Here is a 25,201-nt window from a genome sequence, read left to right on the forward strand (position 1 = left end):
CGGTAATTGGGCTGGACGGCTGCGCTCCGCCGCCTCCTCCTCGCACTGGCCACGCTTCCCAGTTAAACCCAGCGTGGTCCCGGTGTGATGGCCGATGTCCCGGCTCCGGCCTGGGGCCGGCAGCGTGATGCTCGTTAGCATGGTGCTCATTAGCTCGCCTCCAGAGCTGTCCCCATCTCCAAGAGGAATAAATAGCTATGGGAAAGGCGGGGACGGAGCACAAGCTCTAGGGCGCACGGAGGGAATGCGTGGCACAGCCTGCTTTGGTTCTTGGGGGGGGGTCTTTGCTTTTTTAATTCTCCTTTTGCAGGGAATTAAAATTTCCCCTTTTTTTTTGTTTATTGTATCCATTCCTGGATGGAGAATGGGCAGCGGTGGGCTTGCCATGCCCCCTTCCCTGGGTGTCAGCAAGGGGTCCCCGCTTTAGGGTCATCCCCTGATCCCATGCGGGTGGTGGCAGTGACTTGGGAGGACCTCGGTTTTGGGGAAACCCCTGCAATGGGGTCTTGGAGCGAGGAGGGACAGCCTGCTGCTCCCATCCCACCCCAAAACATGCCAGGGATGCAGCCTCCACCATGGGCGCATCCTGCCCACCCATATTTACCCCTTGGGAGGTCACCCTGCTTTTTGCTTCCTTACACCAAGAGCCTAAAACCCCTTTTGTGGGTCTATTCCACCAGGTGGGAAAACAAAATGTTCTCCTTTCGGAGCAAATAACCCCGTTTCTTACACCATCCCAAGGCCTCAGTTTGGGAATAAACCTAACAGATCGACCGGGCTCGCCGTAACGATCCCGGATTAATCCATTATTATTCGGACATCAGGCTGCATAAATATTTGGCTGGCTTAGCCCCCGGGGAGCTGGGGGAGAGCAGCCTGGCTGCACGGCTCGTTGCAGGGGGGGGGCAGCCTGTTAGAAAGTCAATGAAGTTCCCTTGGGCAGTGCAGGGGGGGGGACGAGATGCTTGGGTCAAGCGTTCAGATTGTGCCGCTTGTCCCCTTGGGCAAGTCCTGCTGAGCAGGGTTAATATTGCTGACCTATTTTGTAGGAGGAGATGAGGGGAAGGGGGGGGTGAAAGCTGCGAGGCTCTGGTTTAAAATAGGAAGGTGAAAACCACCTCGAAAATTGCGGCTCCGTTTCCCGAAGTCACAACAACCAACTTGGTTGCAAACAATTTTATTTTATTTTATTTTTGCCTGCCTCACCCCTCCCGGTGCCGTTAGCCACAGAAGAAGGAGCTAGAATTTCTCTTTGGCGAAGCCTCAGCAGCAGAATTGCTAACTACGTGCCCGTTATAGAAACTTTTTAGTACTGGGGACGAGCCAAGAAAAAAGCCCAGATTGACTCTGAGATCTCAGCTGGTGCTTGCAGCACTTCCACCTAGCAGGAGGAGCGGCAGCGCCCCGGCTCTTGCGCTCAGCACAGGCGGTCTCCATCCCGTGCAGGAGAGCCAGGACGATGTTTTTGGGGACGCCGGGCACCCCGTCCCGCTCCCTGCACACCCGTGAGCCTCTCTCCTTGGGTATATTTGCATTTGGTGTCCTGTAGTTGTGTAAAACGAGCTCACACCGAGCTCTCCCCTGCTCATCGTGCCACGGGGTGAGGTCTCAGCCAGGCGCTGCGTGCTCAGGACCGCGTCCCGTGCGCTGGGGGCTGCTCAAAGGCAGCCCCAAATCCTTCCTAGGAGGGTGGCAGCAAGAAAACACGGGGCTAATGCAGTGCAGGGGAAGTTTTAAGGTGTCGGTGCCGGGGTTTGTGCCTGCAGTGGCAGCTCCGTGCCCCCATGGGTTGGTTGCAGAGGTGAGGGCGCAGCGAAGTGTCCCCTACAGCCTGGTGTGGCTGGGTGCTGGAAGCCTGCCGTGGGGTGGATGTGGCCCAGGAGTGGCTCTGAGGGATGGAGGAGCTGGGGGAGGATGCAGGGGGTGGTTTTCAAGCCAAGAAGGGGGGTTTCCAATTCAAGGGGGGTTTCCAAACCCTTTCCTCATGCCGAAAAACGTGCGCCGGGCGAGGAGCAGGGCTGGGGCTTTGCCCATCCTTGCCTCCTTCCTTTTGGGACTGAATTTCGAAGACGACCTGGGCCAGCCGAGCTGGGCACCTCCAGCTTCCCCATCACAGCATGGACAAAGCCCACCTCGTGCCCTTGTCCCACGGCCCCGTACCCCAAATCCCTGCGTCCCCTCTTCGGCTGCCGGGGAGAGGCTGCCGCCCGCCCGGGTCTGCATGTGTGCCGCTTCCATGTGCGCTCGTTTCCAAGGAAACTGCTCGCTCTACATGTGTGTCGCTTTAACACCCTGTTTGCTCTCGTTTGGATAAGTCTTTAATTCCCGTGCAGCCCCGGCTCCCCGCGATCTCGGCGCACAAATCCCCTCCGGCCCGCCTGCTTCCCTCTCCCTGCCTCTTGCAGCAGCCCTGCCCGCTCCGAGCAAGTTTCCCAACCTGTGGATAAGCAGAACTGCAGCAATAGCCGTGTGCGTCGCTGCTTTTCCCCTCTAGAAGTGGTTAGCAGGGGGAAGGTGATGCGTGGAGACACGATTTGGGCTCCTTTTGGGGTTTGGGGGTGGCCCCGTGCGGCTAGGGTGCACCCAAGGGTGCGAGAGGCAGCCTGGGCTGGGAGGGGAAGGGCGAGCAGGGGGGTGAGGGCTCTTTGGGGGAGCTCTGTGCAGATGTGAGGACCCCCAAATGGCTTTTTCTTTCATTAGAAAAACAAGAAAAATGCGTTTTTCCTGCTGCTGGATGAGCGAGGGATTTTCGGACGGGGACCCACTTCCCTCCTCCCCAAAAGTCCTCGGAGCGGGGACGCCGAGCAGCTCCGGTGTCACCTTGGGCCAGCTCCTGCCCGGAGCCCTGGCAGCAGCTAATGCTGTTAGCCCGTGTCGGGGAGGGATTGAGGAATTAAAGCTCAACCCGCCGGCACCCTGCGAGCACAGGCGAGAAGCAGAGCAAGCAACAGCCCCGCACAAACCCCTCCAATTTTTCGGTGGCACAGCACCACGCACGGCGCGTCACGGGGGAGCTTCGCTGCCTCCATCCCGCAGGTGATCCAAAAAAAGAAAATCCCCCAAATCCTCGGGGTCTCGGCTCACCCGGAGGGAGCCGGGCTCGGGACCGACCTGGTGCCCGTCCCCACGGGGGTCTGCCCCACGCCGCGTGCGCTGCCACCTTTCTAGGCCACAATCTGTACCAAATTGCGAGCCTGCTGTTAACTTCGCTTGCACTCTATTCTCGTGTTTGCTGTTATTTTTTAACACTTTTTTTTTCTCCTTTTTTTTTTTTTTCCTTTTTTTTTTTTTTTTTTGCATAAAAGCACTATCCTCTCCCCAGAGCCTGCCTGTAGCGAAGGCATGGTCTGTACAACTGCAATTATTTCGAAGAACAGATGGAGTGAGGAGCAGAAAGTCTGTTAATAGTAATAGAAATGCTACATGTTAACCTGGACAGCACACGATGACAGTCCCATGACTACACGTTCTGTTCCCACCAGCTGGGCTCCGAAGGAGAAACGAGAGATTCATAAGCGCCGTGCTCGGCGCTGTACCCTCCCTAAAGTTAGAGCTCAAATTCCTTCACACTTGCGGCGCGGGGTTTTTGGGTTGTCGGGCTTCTTCCCCCCCCCTCCTTCTCCCTCCCCGTTCCCTCCTCCTTCCCATTTTCGGCACCGGCGCTGAAAGATTTCCGCTTCTCCGCGATGCTCTGGGCGGTGCAGCTGCAAGAGCACATGCAGGGAGGTGGCAGCCCTGCCATTATGTCCCCAGCCCCGTCCCCCTTAGGGTGGCCCCTTTTTTTGGGTGCACATCTGCATGCTCGATGCAAACCCACTGGGAATGAAATGGTTTGAGCCGGGCTGGGAGCAAGGCACGGCGCCGTCGGCACCTCGCTCTCGGGCAGGGCGCTTGCATCAGCCTGGGATTTTCTCTGCAACTGTTGCAAGCTCTTTGCTAAATGGGTTGAAATCCACGGATTTCTGGTAAAACAGCTCTTGGTGCACAAGTGTTGCTTGGTGTTTGTAGCAGGGGCTGAGCCACGCAGGGCTCCGGGGGCTGCAAAGGGGCTTTGGGGGCTCCGCGGGCATGGGGAGACCCATGGCACCAAGAGCAGGGCTCGTGAAATGGAGTAAGAGCACTTGTCTCTGGCCCAGCAATCCCGCTGTGAAAATCCCTGCCCGGTTTCACAAGCGACATGGGGATTTAGCCACAGAGCTCCGGTTAATTTGGATGGGAACCGCATGGCTCAATCCCCCGGCGGCTCCTGAAATCGCAGCCCCGGGGCACTCTGGAGCTGAGCGTGGCACCGCTGGCGAGCTGACAGATGCACCTGGAGGTCTCATTAGGATAGAGATCCCTTAATCTGGGTGCTTGCAGGATAATCTGGTGCCTGAGGTCCTGCCAAATCCCCGGGGATCAGCAGGTTTTCCACCCACAGCCTCCAGAGGTCACTTCAAACCCAGCTCCATCCTGCAGGGACCCAAATCCCATCCCTGTGTCCTCGTGCTGCTGGCACCCTTGGGTGCTGGGCACCCTCAGAGAGACCAGGGCATCCATGAGTGGAGCTGGGCATTCATTTCAGGAAATATCCTGGCATCTCCTCCTGGTGCACAGGGGGGATCTTCCTTGGTGCCCTTTTGGTGGGACACCATAAAGCTGTTCTTCCTCCACAAGCACCTTGGAGAGATTTAGGTCACGGGGAGGAAGATGTCCCGAGAATGTCTGCATGCCTTGCATTCCCCCTATGATGCACAATGCTTGTTTCTTGTATTATCCAAGATTTTGCATGAATACAAGTGTGTATGCATGGGAAAGAGTGAAAACCTAGATGATTTTGGGGTTGTTCCATGCTTTATGCGCCACGGGTGCCCCGCGGTCCCACGCGCCGTGCCCAAACGCTCTCCCTTCTCTTGCAGAGCAAGAAATACGTGCTGGTGCTGGTGGACCCCGATGCGCCCAGCAGAGCCAACCCCAAGAACCGCTTCTGGAGGCACTGGCTGCTCGCCGACATCCGCGTGAGTGTCCCCGGCCGCGTCCCCAAGCGGGAGGTGGCGTTTGGTGGCGCTGTCCCAGCGGGCTCGATTCCCGGCGGGGCGCGCGTGCCTGCGGGTGAAATCCCAAAGGAGGAGCGTTTGCAAGGGAAATGTAAATCGTGCTCGGCGTGTAGGTAGGGGAGCGCTTCCTGAGACTATATAGAGCGAAGCTGGGCCAAAAATATTGCTGCTGCTTATTTTTTTATTTTTTTTTTTTACCCTTTTCTAAGGAAATGCTGGGAAAAAAAAAAAATCGCCTCGCAAACTCCCCACTGACAGTTCTATCTGCATAGACAGCGAGCTGCTTCAGAGAGCTTGCTGTCATTCTTTTAGGGGGGTAAAACAACCATTTTGGTGAAAATGTCATGGGTTTATCCCTTGGGTTTCACAAACACGTGTTGGGAGGAAAGCGCCGTGGGTCGGGGACGGGCGGGTCGTGACCGTGAGCTCCCCGTGTGCCACCGCTGCGCCTCCAGAGAGGTTTTGGAAAATCAGTTTGCTCCTCTCCTGCTTGCTTTTGTCTTTTAAAAGATGAGGTGTTTCAGCTCTGAATCAATCTAACTAATAATCTTAGTACTAAAGTCTAATTAAGATATCAATTAATTTGCAGCATGCATTTAACAAGAAATATCTAGTCATTCTCTGCTATTATTCTCTGAAATTACTGCTAAGGGCTTTTTGTACAGATACCTTAATTAGACTTTTTATTGTTAATGGGAATATTGAGCAAATTAAAATTAGATATTAATACTTTCCATGAATTTCATAATTGGCTGAAAAATATAAAGCATTCAGAATAATTGCAGAGATTTGTGTATAGGGTTCTTTTTTTTTTTTTAATCCTTCACAGAAGCCCTTCTGCATTTCTAACAACAGGGTCCTGAAAGTCTCTCATTAATTTTAATATTTACTAAACGCAAAAAAAGCCCAAGCTCTTGTTTTCCCTTCTGTACACAGATCCTTCCGAGGCGTTCGCTATTGCTAATTATTGTGGTTTTCTTTTCTTTTTTTTTTTCTTTTTTTTTTCTTTTTGGAGCATAAGATCTTTTAAGCAAAGATGCGGGATTAAGACCAACACAAATGGAAGGAAGGTGGCTTTTTCCCCATTTCTTGGGTAATTCAGTAGCGAGGACAGAAAGCTCCTCGCCAGGCCATAAGGAGGGAGCTCTTCCTGCAGAAGGGTGGATTTTGGGGGAGAAAAGAGATTTTGGGGAATGGGAACGGCTCTCCCATCACCAGGTGTCACATCTTTGTTGGCCCCAAGCCCCAATATTCGATCATTTTCCTCTTTGTGCCCGGGTACCGAAGCATCCCTCCGCATCCCCTGCGTATCTGCCCCCCTTGCGCCATGCGGTGCCACCAGGGACCTCACCACCCACACCATGTCCCCATAAAGCCACCCCTGAGCGTCCCCACAAAGCCACCAGCTCCTTTGGTGTTTGGCCACATGGCTCCTCGTGGCGAACTGTGGTGCCTTTGGTGAGAGCGGCTTCAAAGCGCCTTCCTCGCGGGCAGGGCGCAGGGCACCGAGCCAAAATTGACCCTTGGGAAAACCCCAATTTAATATCATGAGCAAAGGCGAGCGGGAGCACCACGTGCCGTGCACGCTGCCCTACCCGGCCGTGCCACCAAGGGTGGGGACCAGCTTGGGATTTGTGTCCCTAAAGTGGATTTAGGGCCGGAGCTTCCCATCCCCGCCGGGTACCGCTCGCCGCTCCTTATCGGCGACCGCGGCGCTGCTCCGCCGATTGTCAGCCGCCAGAGATGCCTTCACTCCCATTCAAAATAATTTAAATAAAAATGTTGCTACAAAGTGGAATAATATCTTTTGATGAATGTTTTTAAAGCCCTTTAGGTTTTCATGGTAATTTGCAGTGTAAAATTATTTAGAGATAAGAGCCAAATTAGCTCTTATAGGCGGAGGTCGATATGTCCCGTTATCCATGCAAGCAGTGTTTAAATATAATCAGCCTTTACTCTAATGCAGCATAATTGTTCATTTGAAATAGCTTTTTTTTTTTTTTTTCTTTTTTTTTTTACTCCATTCAATGAGTCATTAAAATATTCAAAGGATAATGCAGTGAATTGGAAATGAATTTATCACATTATCCTGTATATACTGTAGAGCATCAGGTAGCTAGGCAGAGTGGGAGCCGGCGCACAGAGAAATCCAGTAAACAAGGCTTTCCATTTTGTCTTCGGTGGCGAAAACGAGGGAAGGGAGAAATCCCTGCCCTTGGGAAAGGAAGAAAACCCTGCCCTTGGGAAGGGAAGAAAACCCTGCCCTTGGGAAAGGAAAGCTTCCCGGCCTTATTCCCCCTCCGTGGGGAGCGGGGAGGGGGAGAGCGAGCAGCAAATTTGTACTCCGGCACAGCCTAGCTGCTTTAACTTTATTTTTATCAAAATATGTTTGTAGCAGAAAGTCGTTATGGAAACCAGCTCTGCCAGCCGGGAGGGATCCTGCGCCAGGCTGGAGCCGAGCGGGACCCGCGGGGAGCCTCCGCCACCCCTCGCGCCCATGTCCTTCTGGGGATGTTTTGGGGAAACTGAGGCAGGGAGCAGTTTGGAGAGGGCTGTAGGGTCAGAGGGAAGAGACGTGTGCCAATGGTTTGAGAGCAAATCGCTCGCAGCCCAACATTTTGCATCGCTTTTCCTCCCTGCCACGTGGCACTGTGATGGGCAGGATCCAGCCCTATGGCTGCATGTGCTTGGGTTGGCTTTGCATGGAGGGGAAAATGATGCTGGGTGTGGATCATGGGGTCAGTTGTGGGGTCACCGCTGCGCCCTTGGTCCTGGATGTCCCATCATTGTCACCAGCCCTGTGCGGGGCTGGGTGCCTGCTCCTGCGCCTGCGTTTGTCACCGTTCCTCCTTGCTGGCTGATAAACAGGTTCTGGGTTGCAAGTGTCACCATAGAAACAGGTGCTATCTTAAGCAAACAAGGGCTTTATTAACCTTAAAAGTTGAGGGATTTGTGCATGACGAGAGGCTGGGAAGGAGTGGGGGGACGGGCAGGCTGGGTGCCCGCGTCCTGGCGAGGTTCCCATCCCTGTCCCCAGCCCTGTCCCCAACCCAAAGGGACGGCGATGCAAGAGCTCAGATGCAAACTTTTCTCACCAAGCTGTGTTCATACAGCGCCTGGCATGCAGGGCCAAGCTCATTTACCCCAAATATTTGGGGTTTGCCATGCCACGGAGAGCTTTCCCCGGACGGGCCCACCAGGGGACACTTCTGCAGCCATCAGGGCGCACCGAGCGGCACAGAGAGAGGAGGCAAATTTAGTAAGGGAAGGTGAAGCTTTCTGCTTGGGTTGTAGCAGGGGAAAAAAATTTAAAAAAAATAAAAAAAATCAGCTTTTGGGTATGCGAGTCCTGCCTGCAGGCAGTGGTGGGTGTGGGAAACCTGCCCCAGGGAGCTGCCAGCGGGAGGGATGCTCATTTTGGGAGAAGCCAGAGCACCGGCGTGCCTGGGAGCTGTGGGAACGGGGAGAATTAAATCTCCACCTCGACACAAGGAGGGCCTGATCCCGGCTCCTCCGCCGGCCCTGAGCATCCCGGTGCCCATCCCGGAGGCTTGGCAGGCGCCGTTTGCTCGCCGGTCCCCGCTGCGCCGGTGGGAACCGCTGCCGCTTTGTAGCAGCGCCGCAGATGTAATAGTTAGTGACTCGGCATTGTTCCCTCTTGCTGGGGCTCTTTATAGTCTACTTTTTGGTGATTAAACCGAGCGTTTGAAAGGGAAAAGAACAGAGAGAAATGTTGTTTTAATTGATGACTTGGCTCCTTGGAATATTCGGTTCCCCCCGGTGTGAGTTTCTGTCGCTGCCTTTTAATGAAAGCTTTATTAATAAAAAAAAAAAAAAGAGAGAGGGAAAAAAAAAAAGAGAGAGAAAAAAAAAAAGGAAAAAAAAAAAAAAGGAAAAGAAAACAAGCAAAGGAGCTGGCTGTTAGGGTGTCATTTTCTCCGCACTTCAGGCTTCTGGGGGCTCTATGGGCATGCAGCAAGGGCAAACCCCAGCCAAAATCATCACAGAGGGCAGCGATCCCTTGAGCCCCCTCCGTGCAAACACAGAGGGCAGGATCCGTCCCGACCCTGCCCCGTGTCTCGGTGACGAGGTCGGGTGTTTACCAGGCTTCCCGTGTGCGGTACCCGAAGTTGAGTGTCAACTGCTATTATTCATGCTCTGCAAACAGATGGGGTTTAATTGCCGCTACTGTCAGGCTCTCGGCAAATATCACACGAAAAGGGCTTTTTGGCTAATTGTTGTAAAATAAAAGTTCGGGAACTGTGTCTGGAAATTATAGATCAAACGTATTTTGCGGATCAAACTGTTTGCATTACCTTTAAACACAGGCTGTAGGCAATGGCATTAGGATCAGTGAGTGGCTGGAAGGCACAATGCCGCCCTAGGGCCCGCCACGCCGGAACAATATGACAGCAGTAACTTAGTGCTGATGGAAAAACACCCCCAAAACGTGATTGGCCTGAAACGCCGAAGAATGGAGCTGCTAATCTTGGTAATTTCTCGGGCACCATTAGGGCAAAATGCTGCCTTCCCGTCGCGTCGGGGAAAAACGCGGCGCAGGGCGCGGGCCAGAGCCCTGCAGGGCTGCCCGCGGGGGGATGCGTGTTTGCACAAGTGCTTGTGTTTGCACAGATGTGTGTGCTTGCACAAGTGTGAATCTCTGCATAAACGTGCTTACACGAGCATTATTTTTTGCACAAGCATGAATATTTGCACAAGAGCACGCGTTTGCACAAGCACGCGTCGTTGCACAAATGTGCTCGCACAAGCGCCTGTTTGCACAAGTGTGACTATTTGCACAAGAGCTCGCCTTTGCCCAAGCATGGCTTTGCAGAAACGTGTTTGCACAAGTGTGTCTTTGCACAAGCACGTGTGTCTGCACAAGCATTTCTCTTTGCACAGATGTGTTTGCACGAGTGTGCATTTTTGGTGTGCATCTTCGCAGCCTCCAGGTTTCTCCCCTGAGCAAGCGGCCAGACTCTCCCATTGCTGCTGCTGGGGCTAATTCTCTCCTTCCTTGTAATTAGTGCCCCCAAATAATTACACGCCCAGCCCCCCTAAAAACCTGCCACCAAGCTGGGAAACAGCAGGAAGGGAAGCATAAAGGGGGACGCGAAGCCTCTGCGGCACCTCGGGGAGCTCCAACCCCATCACCCCGCTGCTGCACCAGGACGGGACATTTTTAGGGAAACATCTTAATTTGTGGCAATCATTTGGGGCTGGGGGGGAAGGCGAAAGCAGGGGTACCCCAGAACTTCTAGTTCCCGGCCTGTCCTTGCCCTCATCCCATCCCCAAGCCCCCGTCGGTGCCGTGCTTTCACCTGCTGCAATAAAGCACGGCGGTGACGGGCTCTGTGCAGACGTGCGCTAGGTGATTATTCTCATTATATTGCCAAGGATCCACGAGGGGAGAGGTGGCTGTGACGGCGACAGCGAGGTTCTTGTCACCGCCACTGCAGGCAGCCAGCTGCTTGCAGGGATTCTGATTTTGGCACTTGGGAAGGCTCCTGCCTTCCATGGGCGAAGCAAAAATGGGATGGCGAATAGAGAAAACTTCATGCGCGCCCGCCGGGGCGCTGAGCCTGATGTGCTTTGGTCTCCGTGCCTTTTTTGCTGCTGCAAAAATGTCCCAAAACGGGGTTTTGGGGGTTATTTGTGGGATATGTATATGCCAGGTGCTCCTGATAGAGGTGCCCTGCCCAGGAGCTGCTCATCAGCCTCCGTTTTCACAGCAGGTATCATCTCCTTGCAGGCGGGATTTAAGGATTTCCTGGATGCTTCTATTTCATTTAACATGCAAAGGCTAATAATTTGTCACAACTCAATAAAGCCGAGGTTACAAACACTCGTGCTGCTGTTTATTTAAACGATGGTTTGTTAATTAGCTCCTCTTAACGAGGAGAGAATAAATCAGATAAAACGTACCAAAACGGCACGGAGATAGTTTGCGGATTGATCTCATTTCCCAACCAAGATGCTCCCTGCATCCTGGTGCTCACAAAAGGGACAAAATCGTGTCCTTTTGGGACATTTGTGCTTTGCACTGTGATGATTTTCCTCCCAGAGCAGCACCAGTTGAGCTCAAAGTGCAGATACCTGCGCCGCCAGGCATCCGCGCTCTGCCGTGTTGCAACTCGCTTGCCAAAAAGCACCAAAAAAGGACTTTTCTGCCTCTTTTCCGTTGCTGCTTGTTTTGTCTAAGGCAGTGGGAGGGGGAAGAAAAAAAATAAAAAAAATCAGGTCAAAAATAAAGCTGTGCCAAGGCTGTCGCAAAGGAAAAGTTCAAGGCACTCGGAGCCAGCCGGGGCCAAGCTCCAGCTTCACCCGCGTGGGAATTCCCGCGGGGCACCGCGCGTCCTGCCGCCCGCCCGGGGCACGGCGAGCACAGGGTGGGAAGGGGCACGGGGACACCGCGTGTGGGCTGTGCACGGGGTGTGGGGACACCCTATATAGGCTGTGAATGGGGTGTGGAGGCGCTGGGTAGAGGCTGTGGTGGATGGATGGATGGGTGGAGGCTTCCCATATAGCCCCTGAGATGCATGTGGAGGCACTTCCCATATGGCTTATTAGATGTATATGGAAATTTCCTATATAGCCCATGATGTGTAAGGTGGCACTTCCTCTGCCTCCTATGAGATGCATGTGGAGAAGCTTCCCATATAGCTCATTAGGTGTATGTGGAGACATTTCCTATACATCTCATGAGATGTATATGGAGGCACTTCCTATATATCCCGTGAGATTCACAAGGAGACACTTCCCATATAGTTGATCTGATGTATATGGAGGCCCTTCCCATACATCCCATGAGATGCATATGGAGGTGCTTCCCATATATCCCACTAGACATATACGGAGGCACTTCCCATATAGCTCATTAGACGTATATAGAGGCACATCATATACATCCCATAAGATGTATATGGTGGCACTTATTATGTCCCATGAGATGCACATGGGCGCACTTCCCCTATATCCCATGAGACACACATGGAGGCACTTCCCATATAGCTCGTTAGACGTATATGGGGGCTTCCTATATATCCTGTGAGATGCACGTGGAGGCACTTCCTATATAATACATGAGATGCACATGGAGAAACTTCCCATATATCCCATCAGACGTATATGGAGGCACTTCCCATGCATCCCACGAGACGCACATGGATGCACTTCCCATATATCCCATTAGACATATATGGAGGCACTTCCCATATATCCCAAAAGATGCACATGGATCTTCCCATCCATCCCATGAGCTGCATGTGGAGGCCCTTCCCCTACACCCCACGGGATGTCCCCAGATTTGGGAACCCTCGCAGACTTCTCATCCGCATCCCCCGAGCAGCCGGGGCGGAGGGGAGGGTCGCATCCTGCCTCTCGCCGGGCGTACCTGGCGGAAGGGGCTGTGATCAGTGATTAATCGGGCATGTGTGGCTGTGTGGGAGCGCGTTGTGTTGGAGGAGGGAACTCCTACAGCACCCCGGTCATGAATCATTTGAAAGGCAAATTTGCGCAGTTACCAAGGGAACGGAAGAAAGGAAGGGACTTCCCTTGCCGAAATGACTCGCGCTCTGATGCGGCTGAGAAAATCGCTCCAAAAGAGAAAAAAAAAAAAGAAAAAAAAAAAAAAAAAAAAAAAAAAAGAGCCGAAGCTGTGACTAAGCAGCAGAAGTTATGTAAAGAGCTCGCTGGGAAGTGCAGGGGAGGGACAGCGCATCCTGCCGCTGCCCACGGCCGGGCCCCCTCCCCACCTCCCCGGGGAGCGGGGGCGAAGCCACTGCTCTGCGCCTCCCGCCCGCTGCCCCAGCGTTTGGGGGGCTCGGGAAGGTCGGATCCGTGCCTGGGGGCTTGTAAAGGAGACGGGGGCATCGTCCCCTGGGTGGCACATCGGGCATCCTTCCGTGGCACTCTCGGCTGTGGCACCCTTGGGAGAAGGCACAGGCGGTGGTGGCAGCACGGGAGAGATGTCCTCGTTGGGGTACGGGGTCATTTTTGGGGAGCTCCATGGGAATCAAGAGGAGAAAAAACTCTGTGGGGCTCCCAGTGGGGCCAGATCCAGCTCTCCATCGTGTTTGGGACCAGGCAGAGGGCCGAGCACGAGATGCTTCCCATGGGAGCTCTGGCACACTGCAGGGGAGCAGATTTTGGGAGAGGGGCTTGGCGCCCACGTTCAGTGACACCAGTCCAGATTCAGGGATGCCCGGCCAAGTTTAGGGATGCCCATCCAAGTTTAGGGATGCCTGGCCAAGTTTAGGGACACTTGGCCAAATTTAGGGATGCCTGGCCAAGTTTAGGGATGCCTGGCCAAGTTTAGGGATGCTCAGCCAACTTTAGGGACTCTTGGCCAAGTTTAGGGATGCCCGGCCAAGTTTAGGGATGCTCGGCAAAATGTAGGGACGCTGGGCCAAGTTTAAGGGATGCTCACCTAAATTTAAGAACGCTCACCCAGATTTAAGGATGCTCACCCAAATTGAAGGATGCTCACCCAAATTGAAGGATGCTCACCCAAAGGGTGTAAAGGCAAGTCCAGGGTGGAGACACCAAACACTGCTCCGTGGCAAGGGGAGCCCGGCGCCACCCGAGGCACCCCGGTGCAAACAAGCATCCCCAAACCTCCCAAATCCAATTTCTCCCTGAAAAAAAAATAACAAAAAGGAAGCAACCGGTCGCGGGAAGAGCTCGCTGCAGCCCCAGCCGCGCCGGGGAGATGCTTGGGCTGGTTCCAGCTTCCGCCTGGAAGCCCCGCAGCCCGGCGGGGAGCCGCACATCTCCCGAAAAGGGAATGCAGAGGCAGCTGCACGGTGGAGGAAAACCCTCTCCCTGCCCTCCCCTGGTGCCACAGACGAGCGGTGTCTGAGCGATTAGTCACCGCGCGAGCGCCGAGGCTTCCCTCCTCCACAGCAAAGCCTGTCCCCCCACACAGGCAAGCCAGCTGAATGCTTAATTGGAGTTCCTCACACCTACAGGGGTATAGCCTTAAACGAAGTGACAGCGCGATCACAGCGCTGGAGTCAGACCCTGGGAGCCGCGGGTTGCTATGGAGTTTCTGGCTTCGGATTTTAAAGGAAAGAAAGGGAGGAAAAAAAAGAAAAAAAGACAACAATATGTGTATGTAAAATCGATCCCGAACCCGCAGGTGCTGCCAGGGGAGCATCGGGAGTGGGGCTGCATCGGCATCTTTGGGTCCGAACGCGGAGATGGGGATGCTCGAGCCCCAAAGAGGTGGTTTCTGCCCCCCAGAGCTTGCAGGGCATCAGCAAAACCAGGGGAAATTTGCTACCTGAAAGCATCCCGAAAAGCAGAAGGGGTCACCCTGTGCGCCCCAGCGGAGAGGGGGTGGTGGGCAGGGAGCGTCCCCTCGGGACCGGGGGCTGAGGCTCTGCTCACGGATTTGTTTTGGGGCTGACACATCAGCAAAGTCCCCGGCCGTCCCTGGAGGTGGCACGGCAGGAGTTGGCAGAAAGGATTAAATTTTTCACCTGGAATTTACAGGGAGGATTTGGAGCTGATTAAAGGTGGTTTCTTGCCAGTGCCCAGCCTCCGACCCTGCTCCGAGTGGTGCCCATCACCCGGGGCAGCCAGAGGCTGCTTTCGTTGGGGAGAGTTTTTTATTCCCATTACGGCTTTATTCCCATTACGAACAACTTTACTTCCACAAAATACAGGCACTGCGCATGAGGGAAACAGGATATCATTTGCGGTTTCGTGAAAAAGTCAGGTTTTTTTTTAAATTATGGTTGCTTCGGGTTCTATTTAAAATTTGGAAAAAAAAAACAACAACCCGGAAAGTTATTTCACAACGGCAGAAACGCACCGAGCTCCAAAACCAGTGACGAAACCCGTGGCTCCTCCTGTGCTGGCTTTGTATTTTTGGTTGGAAACATCCCCAAAACCACCCCAGAGGGGTGTTTTGACCAGAAAAGTGCGTGCACCCGGAGGGGTTTAGCCCAGGGCGCTTCGCTGCTGTGCCAAGGGAAAGGGGGTGGTGGGGGCACCCAGCCCGTCCCCAAATCACCCCCCGGAGATCCTTTAAGCCCCATTGATCCGCTCCCTGAATGCCAAAAGGGCCTTTAATCAATAAAGCTTGAACTTTTTGCCGGCCGGCTTCAAAAGATCATCAGCTTTGGGTGGCAGCCGATTAATTAGCGCGCGGCGAGCGGCTGGGGAAGGAGGTGGCCGGTAAATGCGAGCGCAATTAAATCTGTCAGCCTGGCTGCCCCCCGACCCCTCTTCCCGTGCATCGATCGCTGCTTGGGAGCCACGGGGCCAGGATTGCGCTCCCAGGAATGGGTTTTTTCTCCCCGTTTTGGCCTCTTCTCCTGCTTGTTTGGCTGGAAAAAGGCAACCCAAAGGGCTCCCCGTGGCCGCTCGCTCTCCCCGCTGCGCCTGAGCGAGAGCCGGAACAAGGTAGGAGAGCGAGGAAAACCCTCCGCTGGCTTCCCTTGATGAACTGAGCTAATTTCTCTCTTAATGGTTAGCTACGGAGCTGAACGCGAGGCTTTCCTCCTGCACAGCAAACCCTCTCCCACACACAGACAAATAGGCTGAATATTTAATTGGAATTCCTCACACCTACAGGGTAAAGCCTTGTCAGTAGAAATAGAGCCCATCGCCAGCTGGCATCCCCGCACGCCACCCACCTTAGCTCTTAAAAAGAAATCCCTCCCCGGCCTTCCCCCCCCTCCCCGGCCCCTCTCTCCGCACCCACGGGCCCCCCCGTGCCTTCCCCACGCCCATGGGTGCTGCTGCCCCCGCTCCGTGGGCACCCATGGGTGCCGCGGAGGAGCCTGCCCGTGCCCGGCGCGTGCCAAGGGGAGGTTCCCTTGGGGGTTTGCACGGCTCCAGGGGTGTTTGCCTGTGATGCTTGGGGTTTTGCAAGCTCGGGGCTTGATGTTGTCACCCTCGCCACCCCCTCGGTGACCCCTCGGAGATGCCGGTGGCACGGCCAGGGTTGGCAGCAGGGACAACAACTTTTGCCAAATCCCAAGGGAGCCATAGGGTGGCTCGGATCAGAGCCACCTGTAAAGGCCACGGAGCTGTAGGATGATCCCTGAGGACCCTGAGGTGTCCCCTGGGGTGTCCCCAGGCCGGTGGCAGGGGACAGGAGCAGCAGAGGGCACTGCTGGTACGCCCCGGTGATGAAACGGGCACCGCGCGTTGCCCAACGCCCTGCTGGCTGCGCAGAGAGGATCTCGAGGGGGGGGTGAGCCTGGAAACCACTCTCCCACCCTCCCCGTGACATCCTGGGTGCTGTGGCACCCATCCCTGTGGCACAAGGTGGGGGGGAGACCCCCAAATTCCCCAGTGCTGCCCCTGCCGGACCCTCTCCTGGTGCCAGGACGGACCCAGGGGATGTGGCCGTGCGCTCCTGGGGGCACCACGAGGTGCCAAACGCTGCTTGGGGTTTTGGGCAGCTTGGATGGGATTGAAGAGTGATGGCAGGGCAGGAACACCTGCAGGAAAGGGGTGAGGGGTCCTGTTTTGGGATGCAGGGCCCCAGCTCAGCCCCAGTGAAATGCCACCAAGGCAGGAGCAGGGAGCACCAATCCCAGCACCATCTCGCCCAGCTCCAGCCCCTCAAACCCCCTGATCCCTTTTTATTTCCTGGCACAAGCCCATCTTGTCTCATTTCTCCCTTCCTCTCTCTGCCTTTCCCTTTTTTTGCTCCCTTTCCAGCCCTGCGTGACAGTTCCCCTCTCATCGCAGGGTTCAAAGCCCCTCTCCACCCCCTGCAGGGCCCTGCAGCTACCTGGGGTTTTCTTCCACTTTCTTGGTTGTTGTTTTTTTTTTATTATTATTATTATTATTTTTTAAAGTTTCCCCATGTCTTTGTCTTAACGAGCCAGGTTAAATATTCCGTAATCAGTGTAATAATACACCTGGACTTGTTCGCGAGATATCTGCCTTTTGTACTGCGACAGGACATTAATAGTAATTATTCTGCTTTGTAATTGGAGCTTTAAATACTAATTCAAACAGCCAGAGGAAAACCAATTAGTGCTAATTTATCTCTATGTGTTTTGGAGAGCCTGTGTCTGTCATACTGTGAAGAAATAGGTTGGTAATTAGTACAGTTGGGTGGTAGATAGAAGTAATTATCAGATTCTTTCATGTTCTTTAAAGGGAGAAAAAAAAAATCTAAAGGCTGCCTGACTCTTCCTTTCCAAGGAAGTTTGCACCTCGAAGGAGGCAGCGCGGGGTCCCAGCTCTCCGCCGTGCGCCTGCCCTGCGCGGGGTGCTCAGCCCGAGGGCTGTAGGGGATGCTGAGCGCTGCGGGGTCGGGGTGCTGAGCATGCAGAGGGTTGGGGTCTTCATTGCGTGGTGTGGGTCTGGGAGTTGTGGTGTGGGTCTGAGCCTTGTTTCATGGGTCTGGGACTTGTGGTGTGGGTCTGAGCCATGCGTCGTGGGTCTGAGCCACGCTCCATGCCCTCAAATCCCACTCTACTTGCTTCATCCATACCCGAAGGGTTTGATCCCAAACCTATGCACTCTACATATTTAAGCCCTCCTCTATACCTCTGTGTGTTTGAGCCCAAACCTACAAACTCTGTGCGTTGGAGCCATACCCCATGCACCTGAGCCATACCTGCTGTGCTTGGTCCAAAACCCACAGTTTTAAGTCATATCCCCTGTGTTTGAGCCCAAACCTATAGTTTTAAGCCATACCCTTATGTTTGAGCCCAAACCTACAGTTTTAAGTCATACTCCTTGTGTTTGAGCCCAAACCTATAGGTTTAAGCCATACCCCTGTGTTTGAACCCTTCTTATGCATTTGAGCTATAGGCCCTGCATTTGAGATGCAGCCTAGATATTCTGGGCTTGAGGCATACGCTATAAATCTGAGAGGGACCCTATAAATCTGAGTGGGACCCTATGCATCTGAACTGGACCCTATAAATCCAAGCTGGACGCTACGCATCTGAATGGGACCCTATAAATCTGAACTGGAGCTTATGCATCTGAGCTGGACCCTACAAATCTGAGCTGGACCCTATTAATCTGAGCTGGACCCTATTAATCTGAACTGGGCCCTATGCATTGAAGCCATTCTCCATGCTCAAGCATCCTACCCTATCCTATGCATCTGAGCCAGACCCTATATATTTGAGCCATATTTTACACGTATGATCCACACCTGTGAGTAAATCCCATGCTGTGCCCTGAGGATGGCAGACCTGTCCCCATCCCTGTCCCCATAACCCTGACCATCCCCTCCTGGTGCTCTGGCTGTGCTGCTCCCATGCGGGGCCCTGCCTCTCGCTGCTCTTTTTTGCTCTTATAGGATGAGGTCTCGGGGTTTTCTGTGCAGGGGGGGCTTGGGTTGTGACCCCCACCCCCCTCGCTGTGCTATTAGGACATTAATAATGCATGGAGCCTGGTTGTTCACCCCGTAAGGACCAGCCGGACCAGGAGTGCAGCAGGATCTGCAGGAATTCATTAATGGCCCATTCTGTGTTTCCTTCTCCCTTTAAAAACCCAGCGGAGTTACCTTGGTAATAATAAAGTGCACGATTCCAGGAGGGAGGGAACAGATTCCTATTTTGATTAAACGGATTTCTCCTCCTCCCCTCCTTGCCCCTTTTATTCCTGCCAATTTAAAATTTTTGTTTGGGGGGGAAAAAAAAAAAAAAAAAAAAAAAAGAAATATTATAAGCAAATGCTAATGATGGAAAAAAGCACATTTTTTTCGAGGGAGGGGAGAAAATGCCATTGGAAGCCTTCTATGCGAAGAGATGCCGGGGGGCACAATATATCAAAGAAAATATAATACACCCAGGTTAAAACTAATGATTGCTGTATAATTAGATGTGAACCATTGTGCTATAAATGTGTATTCTTCAGCGTGCTGTGATTTTACAGTAAAAGAGAGAGAGAGAGAGAGTGAGCGCGAGAGAGAGCGCACAAGAGAAAGAAAGACAGAAAAACACAGAACCCAGCAACATACTATAAAAAGCACTCTGTTGACTTTTCTGCTGTTTAGTATTCCTTGCCCGTACTCCCCCGGGAGTATGTAATTAGTGCTTTATGAAGAGTGCATTTAAAGCAGTTTAATATTCACCTCATTCAGTCTGAAACAATGTGATCAGTGCTTAGACAAATCACTGCTCCTTACTGACATCCTCTGTCAGTACATTACCTCTGAAAAGACCTTTCAAGAGGCTTGGATGTTAATTAGTTGTCTATCATGTATAAACAGAGCAGTGAGCAGAAGGGCTGCACCAGGCCAAAGACACAGAGGGAAATACTGGAAATACTTTTCCTTTTTTTTTTTTTTTTTTTTTTTTTTTTAATTTTTCTCTCCCCTCCCCTTTTAATGAAAATTCCTGGCTTTGTCGGGCCCCCGCTCCCCGGTTTGCTGGCTCCCTCGCGGAGTTTTGCGTGGCCTGGAGGGGAGCCCGGGTGTCCCCGCCGCTGGGTGCCCTCCTGGGGATCTCACCCAGCCTGGCCCCAAGCCCTTTGGGCACTGCCCAAACTCGGCTGGTCCGTGGGGGCTGGCACCTGCTGGGCTTGTCCTCTGCTCCGCCAGGGTGAGCATCCCACCCTGCATCCCATCCTGCATCCCTGTGCTGCATCCCAGCCAACATCCCATCCTACATCCCTGTGATGCATCCCATCCTGCATCCCAATCCCCCATCCCAGCCCTACATCCCATCCAGCACCCCATCCCGCATCCCAATCCCCCATCCCAACCCCACACCCCATCCATGCATCCCAGCCCTGCACCCCGACCTTACATCCTCACCCTACTCCTTAATCCTCCTACACCCCAGCCCTATATATCAGTGCTCCATTCCAACCCTAAATCCTGTCCCTGCATCCCTGTGCTAAATCCCAATCCTCACCCTGGCCCTACATCCTGTCCCTACATCCCTGTGCTACATCCTAACCTCACATCCTGCCCTCGCCTCCCATCCTGCACCCCGGTGCTCCATCCCGTCCCTATATCCTGGTCCTGCACCCCCCAAGTGTTAATCCCAAGCAGAAGGGACACGCAGCTGAATTCCCCTTTTCTGCCGAGCCCTCTGGTGTTGATCCCTTTGTAAGCCCCCCTATTTCATCAAATGCCCCAAAACAGCAGCAGAAAGTGCCCCTGGCTAAGCACAGCCCCCTGATCCATCACAGCAGCCACCTCACTACATTTAGGGACGGTGACACCAGGACATGGGCACGGCGATGGGGTTGGGACCGGGCACCCAGCGGCACGGGGAGGTGCTTCGGTGGCAGCCCTGACACCAGTTTAGTGACTGAGCACGCTGAGCGAGCGCTTCTGCACCTATAAAATGTGGTTACTGACACCCACCCACTTCTCTAGCATGCTTCGGGATGAATGGATGGAAAATACTATAGGAGAACCAAGGGCTGCTATTTACGACGGAGTTTCGCTTGGCACAGCGGCTTCGCCCGGTGCAAATACATCTGGGTGGAAGGGATGCTCAGGCCAACACAGCCATCCTCTGTAGGACTGAGCTCCAGGCTCCCCATCGTGCCCCGTTTAGGGTGCCGAGGGTCCCCCCATCAAAGGGATGTGCCAAGGGTCCCCCACAAAGGGTCGTGCCGAGGGTCCCCCCGGGACACCTCCCCAAACCTCCCCAGCCGCCTCGCCGCCGAGTCCACGCCCTCCGGCTCGGGGTTTTTCCCCCTTTCTCTCCCTTTTCCAACAGCTTCCCCGGCTCTCTTAGTCACGAAGGTGAGGCGCTGACGGAGACACAGACATCAAAAACAAGAGGTGATGAAACGCCGGGAATAATTAAGTTGCACTAAATCACCGGGCCCAGGTGGCACGCTGCCAGCGCGCTGGGGAAACTGGAGCACGAACAGCAGAGTTATTATTAATAATCACCAGCCCCGTCGTGAACAACAACCTATTTTGTACCTCCCGGTACCAAAGGAGTGGGAAGCACACAGCCAGGACGGGGGAGGACAGTCACCAGCTGGGGGCAGAGCAGGGGACAGGACCCCCTGATCTCGTTCCTGCTCGGTTCCAGTGGCACCGGGCTTCCTAAAGCTTTGCACGGGGGGAAAGGGGCTCGGTTTAGGGCTGGAAGCAGCATTGGGGCTCCTTCAGGATGCTCCATCCCCCAGCAGCATCCTTCTACTGTAATGAGGTCCCCAAGAGCAGATTTGGGGAGGGGATGAGCTCAGCCATGCTCCCCAACACCTTATCCAGGTGCTTTCTGATTGCTGGGACCCGGCTGCTGCCCTGGGTGGGTGCTGACCCATTGGGTCCCAACTCCTCACTGCTTCGGTTGGGTTGGCATCGCCTCGGGGTGGCCACATTTTGGGGGAGAAGTCGTCGTTTTCCTCATTTTGCGCACCGGGCGCGGGCGTGAATTCAGCAGAGATTGAGACCACGGGAACCCCGCTGCGGGTAGACACAGAGGGGCCGGCACCCGGCTCCATCCTCTATCCATCGTGAGCATCCCCCACGGAGCTTTGGGTCCATCCCTGGGCCTCCATCCATCCCCGTGCCGCCGGCAGCCCCGAGCCCAAGCAAGTCCGCTCCCGCCGCGCATCCCCGCGCCTTGCGCAAGGGCGGCTTTATCCATCCTGCCATCGGGGCCCATCCTCGCTGCAAGAGGAGCTGCCTGTTCCCGTTGCGTGGGTGGGTGAGCCCGCTCGCCCCGGGCCGGGCGTTGCACAGCCCCTGCTCCTCCGCTTGGCCCTGCTCGCTGCCTGTTTGCAGGCTGCAATTCCTCGCCGTGCGCCGTCCCAATCCGAGCTGATAGCGGGGCAGCGCGCAGCCCTGGCTTTGCAGGGGGTTGGGGTGGGTTTGTCCTGCATCCTGCTGGGCTTTCACCCTTCAAATCCCTTGGGGAAGCGTGCTTTGGTGCTCTGCAACCTCTGCTCCCCTCTGGGTCTGCCCTGGTTTTGTGAGACCCCCGGCACCATCAGTGCAAGGGATGCTGAATCTCCCGGTACCACCGCAGAGAGAAAAGGGACCTGAGCGCAAAACCCCTGCTGAGTGTTACGAGGCAGGGAAAACTCGATTTAGGGTCGGCTTGTGCTCCTTTTGAGCCCTGGCAGGCTCCTCGTAGGGTTGAGATTTGGTTGGAAACACGGTGGGACCCAGCTCTCGCCGCCGTTCCCACCTGCCCGTGTTTCGTCAGGGCGCCCAGCCCCTGGCCAAAATCCTCCCTGCCGGGGGGAAACCGACCCGTGTTGAAATTTCTCTGAGCTGTAAATCTCCGGCGGTTGTAAAACCTCTAAGCCTCCGTCTGCAAGGCGGCAGGTAAACCTTTAATTCCCTGACAATGCCGAGCTAACTCCCAGTTAAATCCTTAATTCCTGCACACCGGAGCCCCGCGAATTCGGCGCTCGGCGGCCCGGGAGCGAGCAGCTCGTGCCGTGACCGTGCACGTGGGGTGCAGCATCCGTGCATTTCGTGGGGCACGGCCACGTGCCGTGGTCCTGAGCTCCCCGAGACACCCGTGGGTGAAGCAGAACGAGGCCAAGGTCCCCGCAAACCTGGGTCAGATTCGGGTGCTTTTATTCAGCCGCCGAGGGGCAGAGAGCGGCCGCGGGGCCGCCGGGTTTCGGGGCTCAGCAGCACGGTGATGACAGAGCTGGAGATTGCTCCACGCGTTGTACAACGCGGGTCCCAGCCGCTGGGAGAACGCTTTCCCAACCCGGCGAAACCTGTACGGAAAGACCACCCTTTCTTGGGCAACTTTCCTGACTCAAGATCCCACCCTGAGCCTCCTGGAGACGGAGCCCTGCTGCCTCTTACAACACATCCCCATCCAAACTGGTTTCCCCACAAATCCCTCTTCCAGGGATTTATTTATTTTATTTTTTTTTTTTCTCGGGTGCTCAGGATGGGGTGCACCACCCTGTTTTTTCCTTGGCATCACGCAGAGATTAACCAAAATCGTGTGTTTTGTAGGAAAGACTTTCCTTGAGCAGCTTCTCTGGGCTGGGGGACTAGGATTAAGCCCCGCTGAGATGCCGCAGCACCAACGGGTGCCCAACTTTCCCCTACACCAACAACCCAAATCCTTCCCAACGGGACCAGCCCCACATCCAGGCTGGTGGAAGGGGCCAGCCAGAGCTTTCCCCGTGCCGGCAGCTGTAGGGTTACGGGCGCCTTCCCCGCGGGCTGCAGCCCCATCTGCACGGCTGCCGTTTCACAACGCGGGGCTGGGGTTTTACTACGAGTTTCAGACAATGAAGGTGTGTCTGCGCTCGGTGCCTGGCTTGCCCATGGTGTAGGCGTCGGGTTCAGCGCCGTCTTGTCAACACTTGAATATGTTGAGCATCACTCACGGGGCATTCTGTAAGAAAGCTATTAAGTTAATTACCCAGGCTCGCTCGGTGTGTGTGCGTGCGCACCTCGGCTGTAAAAAAAAAATTTGGCTTTCTTCGTTGCAAGACGCTTCTGATGCAAGGCACGGGGTGATGACATCTCGTCTGTGCTGTAACTGATACAGCTGCGAGCGCGGGGGCTCGCAGCCAGCGGCGGGGATCCGACCCAGGCTGCTCACCCCAAACACCCGGCCCCAATTCAACGCCCCTCGTATGGCCCGGGGGCCAGCCCCCCACCCTCTCCTCTCCCTCGGTCCTTCTCGACAAACAGCCACGGGGAAACTCGCCCCCGATTTCCCCCAGCTCGCCGCTGTGGGTTTTGGGGAGGAGCAGGGGGTTTTGCCCAAACGGCCCCCGGCGCTCGCACGCGCCCCAGGTGGGGCGGCCGGGCCCCCTCCTTCCGCGCCCTGCGTGCGCCCCGAGCGCCCCGTGGGATCCAGGATCCGGGATCCGGTGGACTTTTATGGAAAAAAGGGAAGTCCGTGGCACCGGAGCAGCTTGGCAGCCTCGCTGCAGCCGGATAACCACAGCGCGTTTAACCCCTCATCCTCGGGATGGGGCAGCCCCGATGATGCCAGCGGGGGTCCCACAGCCCCAGATCCCAAAATCCCGACCCCATAGACCATGGGATGCTTGGCAACAGAAATCATTGGAAAAAAAAAAAAATAAATAAGTGTGCCTGGCTTTTTCTCATCACCTAAATCAACCCGGAGAGCTCACGGCCACCCCAAAGCTCTCCTCCTTCAAGGATCCCCCCCTCCCTGCAAAAAAAATATAAAAAAGCAGGGGGGGGAAACGCTCCAATTGGAGACGTTTCCTGTCCAAATTCACCACGTCCCTGGGGGGGGGACCGTGCCGGACTCTCCTCCTGCAGGCTGCCAAGTCTCTGCTGTCAGGAAGCGGCTGCGAGGCCGAGCCCGAGGCACCCGGATGCGCCGCCAGGGGCCAAAGCCGCTCGCTCCTGGCTTTTCGTCACCAGCTGCGAAGGGGGAGACTTTTTGACCAGCGGAAGGGGAAGGGAAAAAAAAGAAAAAAAAAAAAAAAAAAAAAAAGAAAGAAAGAAAAAGTAAAACCCCAGCCCCACGCTCCTACCCCCGCGCTCCCATCAGATTAGGGATGCCGAAATAGCCAAGTTGGCCCAGAGCAGTTGCAGGGCTGGCACGCGCGGGCTTTGATCCACCCCCGCGCACGGGGAAGGTGCCGGGCTGGGGATCAGACGGCCGGGGCAGGAGGAATTTGCAGGGGAGGTTTTTTGGGGCACGCGGGGCCGCTTTCGTGCCCCCTGCCCCGGGGGCAGCACCCCCCGGAGCGTCGCGCCTCCAAAGGCAGCGCCAAGCGTTGCAGTCGTGCCAGCGTCACCCCCAAAATTCGGGCCCCCTTGTGCCAAAAAGGAAATTTTGTGCCTCCTGAGTGCCTGTGCGGGTGGAGGAGCGTGACACGTGCCCGCAGAGGTGCTCAGTGCTGTTTGGTGCTCGTTTGGTGGCTGGGAACGTGCTGGCGCTTTGCAAACCCCGATGCAAAAACCTCCCCGGCCCCACAGGCTGCGGTGACCCCGCGGGCGCATCCTCCATCCCTCCCGCCCCAGGGCAGGGTGTCAGTGCAGGCTCAGTTCTGCTCTGCTCAGAACCAGGCTCCCGGTCCTTTAAATGCCTGAATTAGGCAAAATTTGGTGTTTCTCCAAGAATCCTCCGGAAATCTGCTGCTGGAAAAGCAAGCTAATCTTAAAGCTACACGCACGCAAGGAGCACCAAGTTTTCCACTCTTGAGAACAGCGCAGGCTTGGGATGGAAAGGACCTTTCCAGCTCTTCCCAGCCCTTTTTTTTTCTTTTCTGGCCGGTTCGAGGTTTTTCCCTGCTTT

General features: G+C 54.9%; 1 protein-coding gene across 1 annotated transcript in view; it reads left to right on the forward strand.

Annotated features, from left to right (window-relative positions):
* The window catches only part of PEBP4 (phosphatidylethanolamine binding protein 4), a 61,388-nt gene that overhangs the window by 24,555 nt on the left and 11,632 nt on the right, over positions 1-25,201 (forward strand). Inside the window, exon 4 of the mRNA XM_084302138.1 lies at positions 4,899-4,997. Coding sequence (XP_084158264.1) covers positions 4,899-4,997 — 99 coding nt within the window. The remainder of the gene's footprint in view (positions 1-4,898; positions 4,998-25,201) is intronic.

This window comes from Netta rufina, assembly GCF_964035555.1.
Source record: "Netta rufina genome assembly, chromosome: 27".
Lineage (NCBI taxonomy): Eukaryota > Metazoa > Chordata > Aves > Anseriformes > Anatidae > Netta > Netta rufina.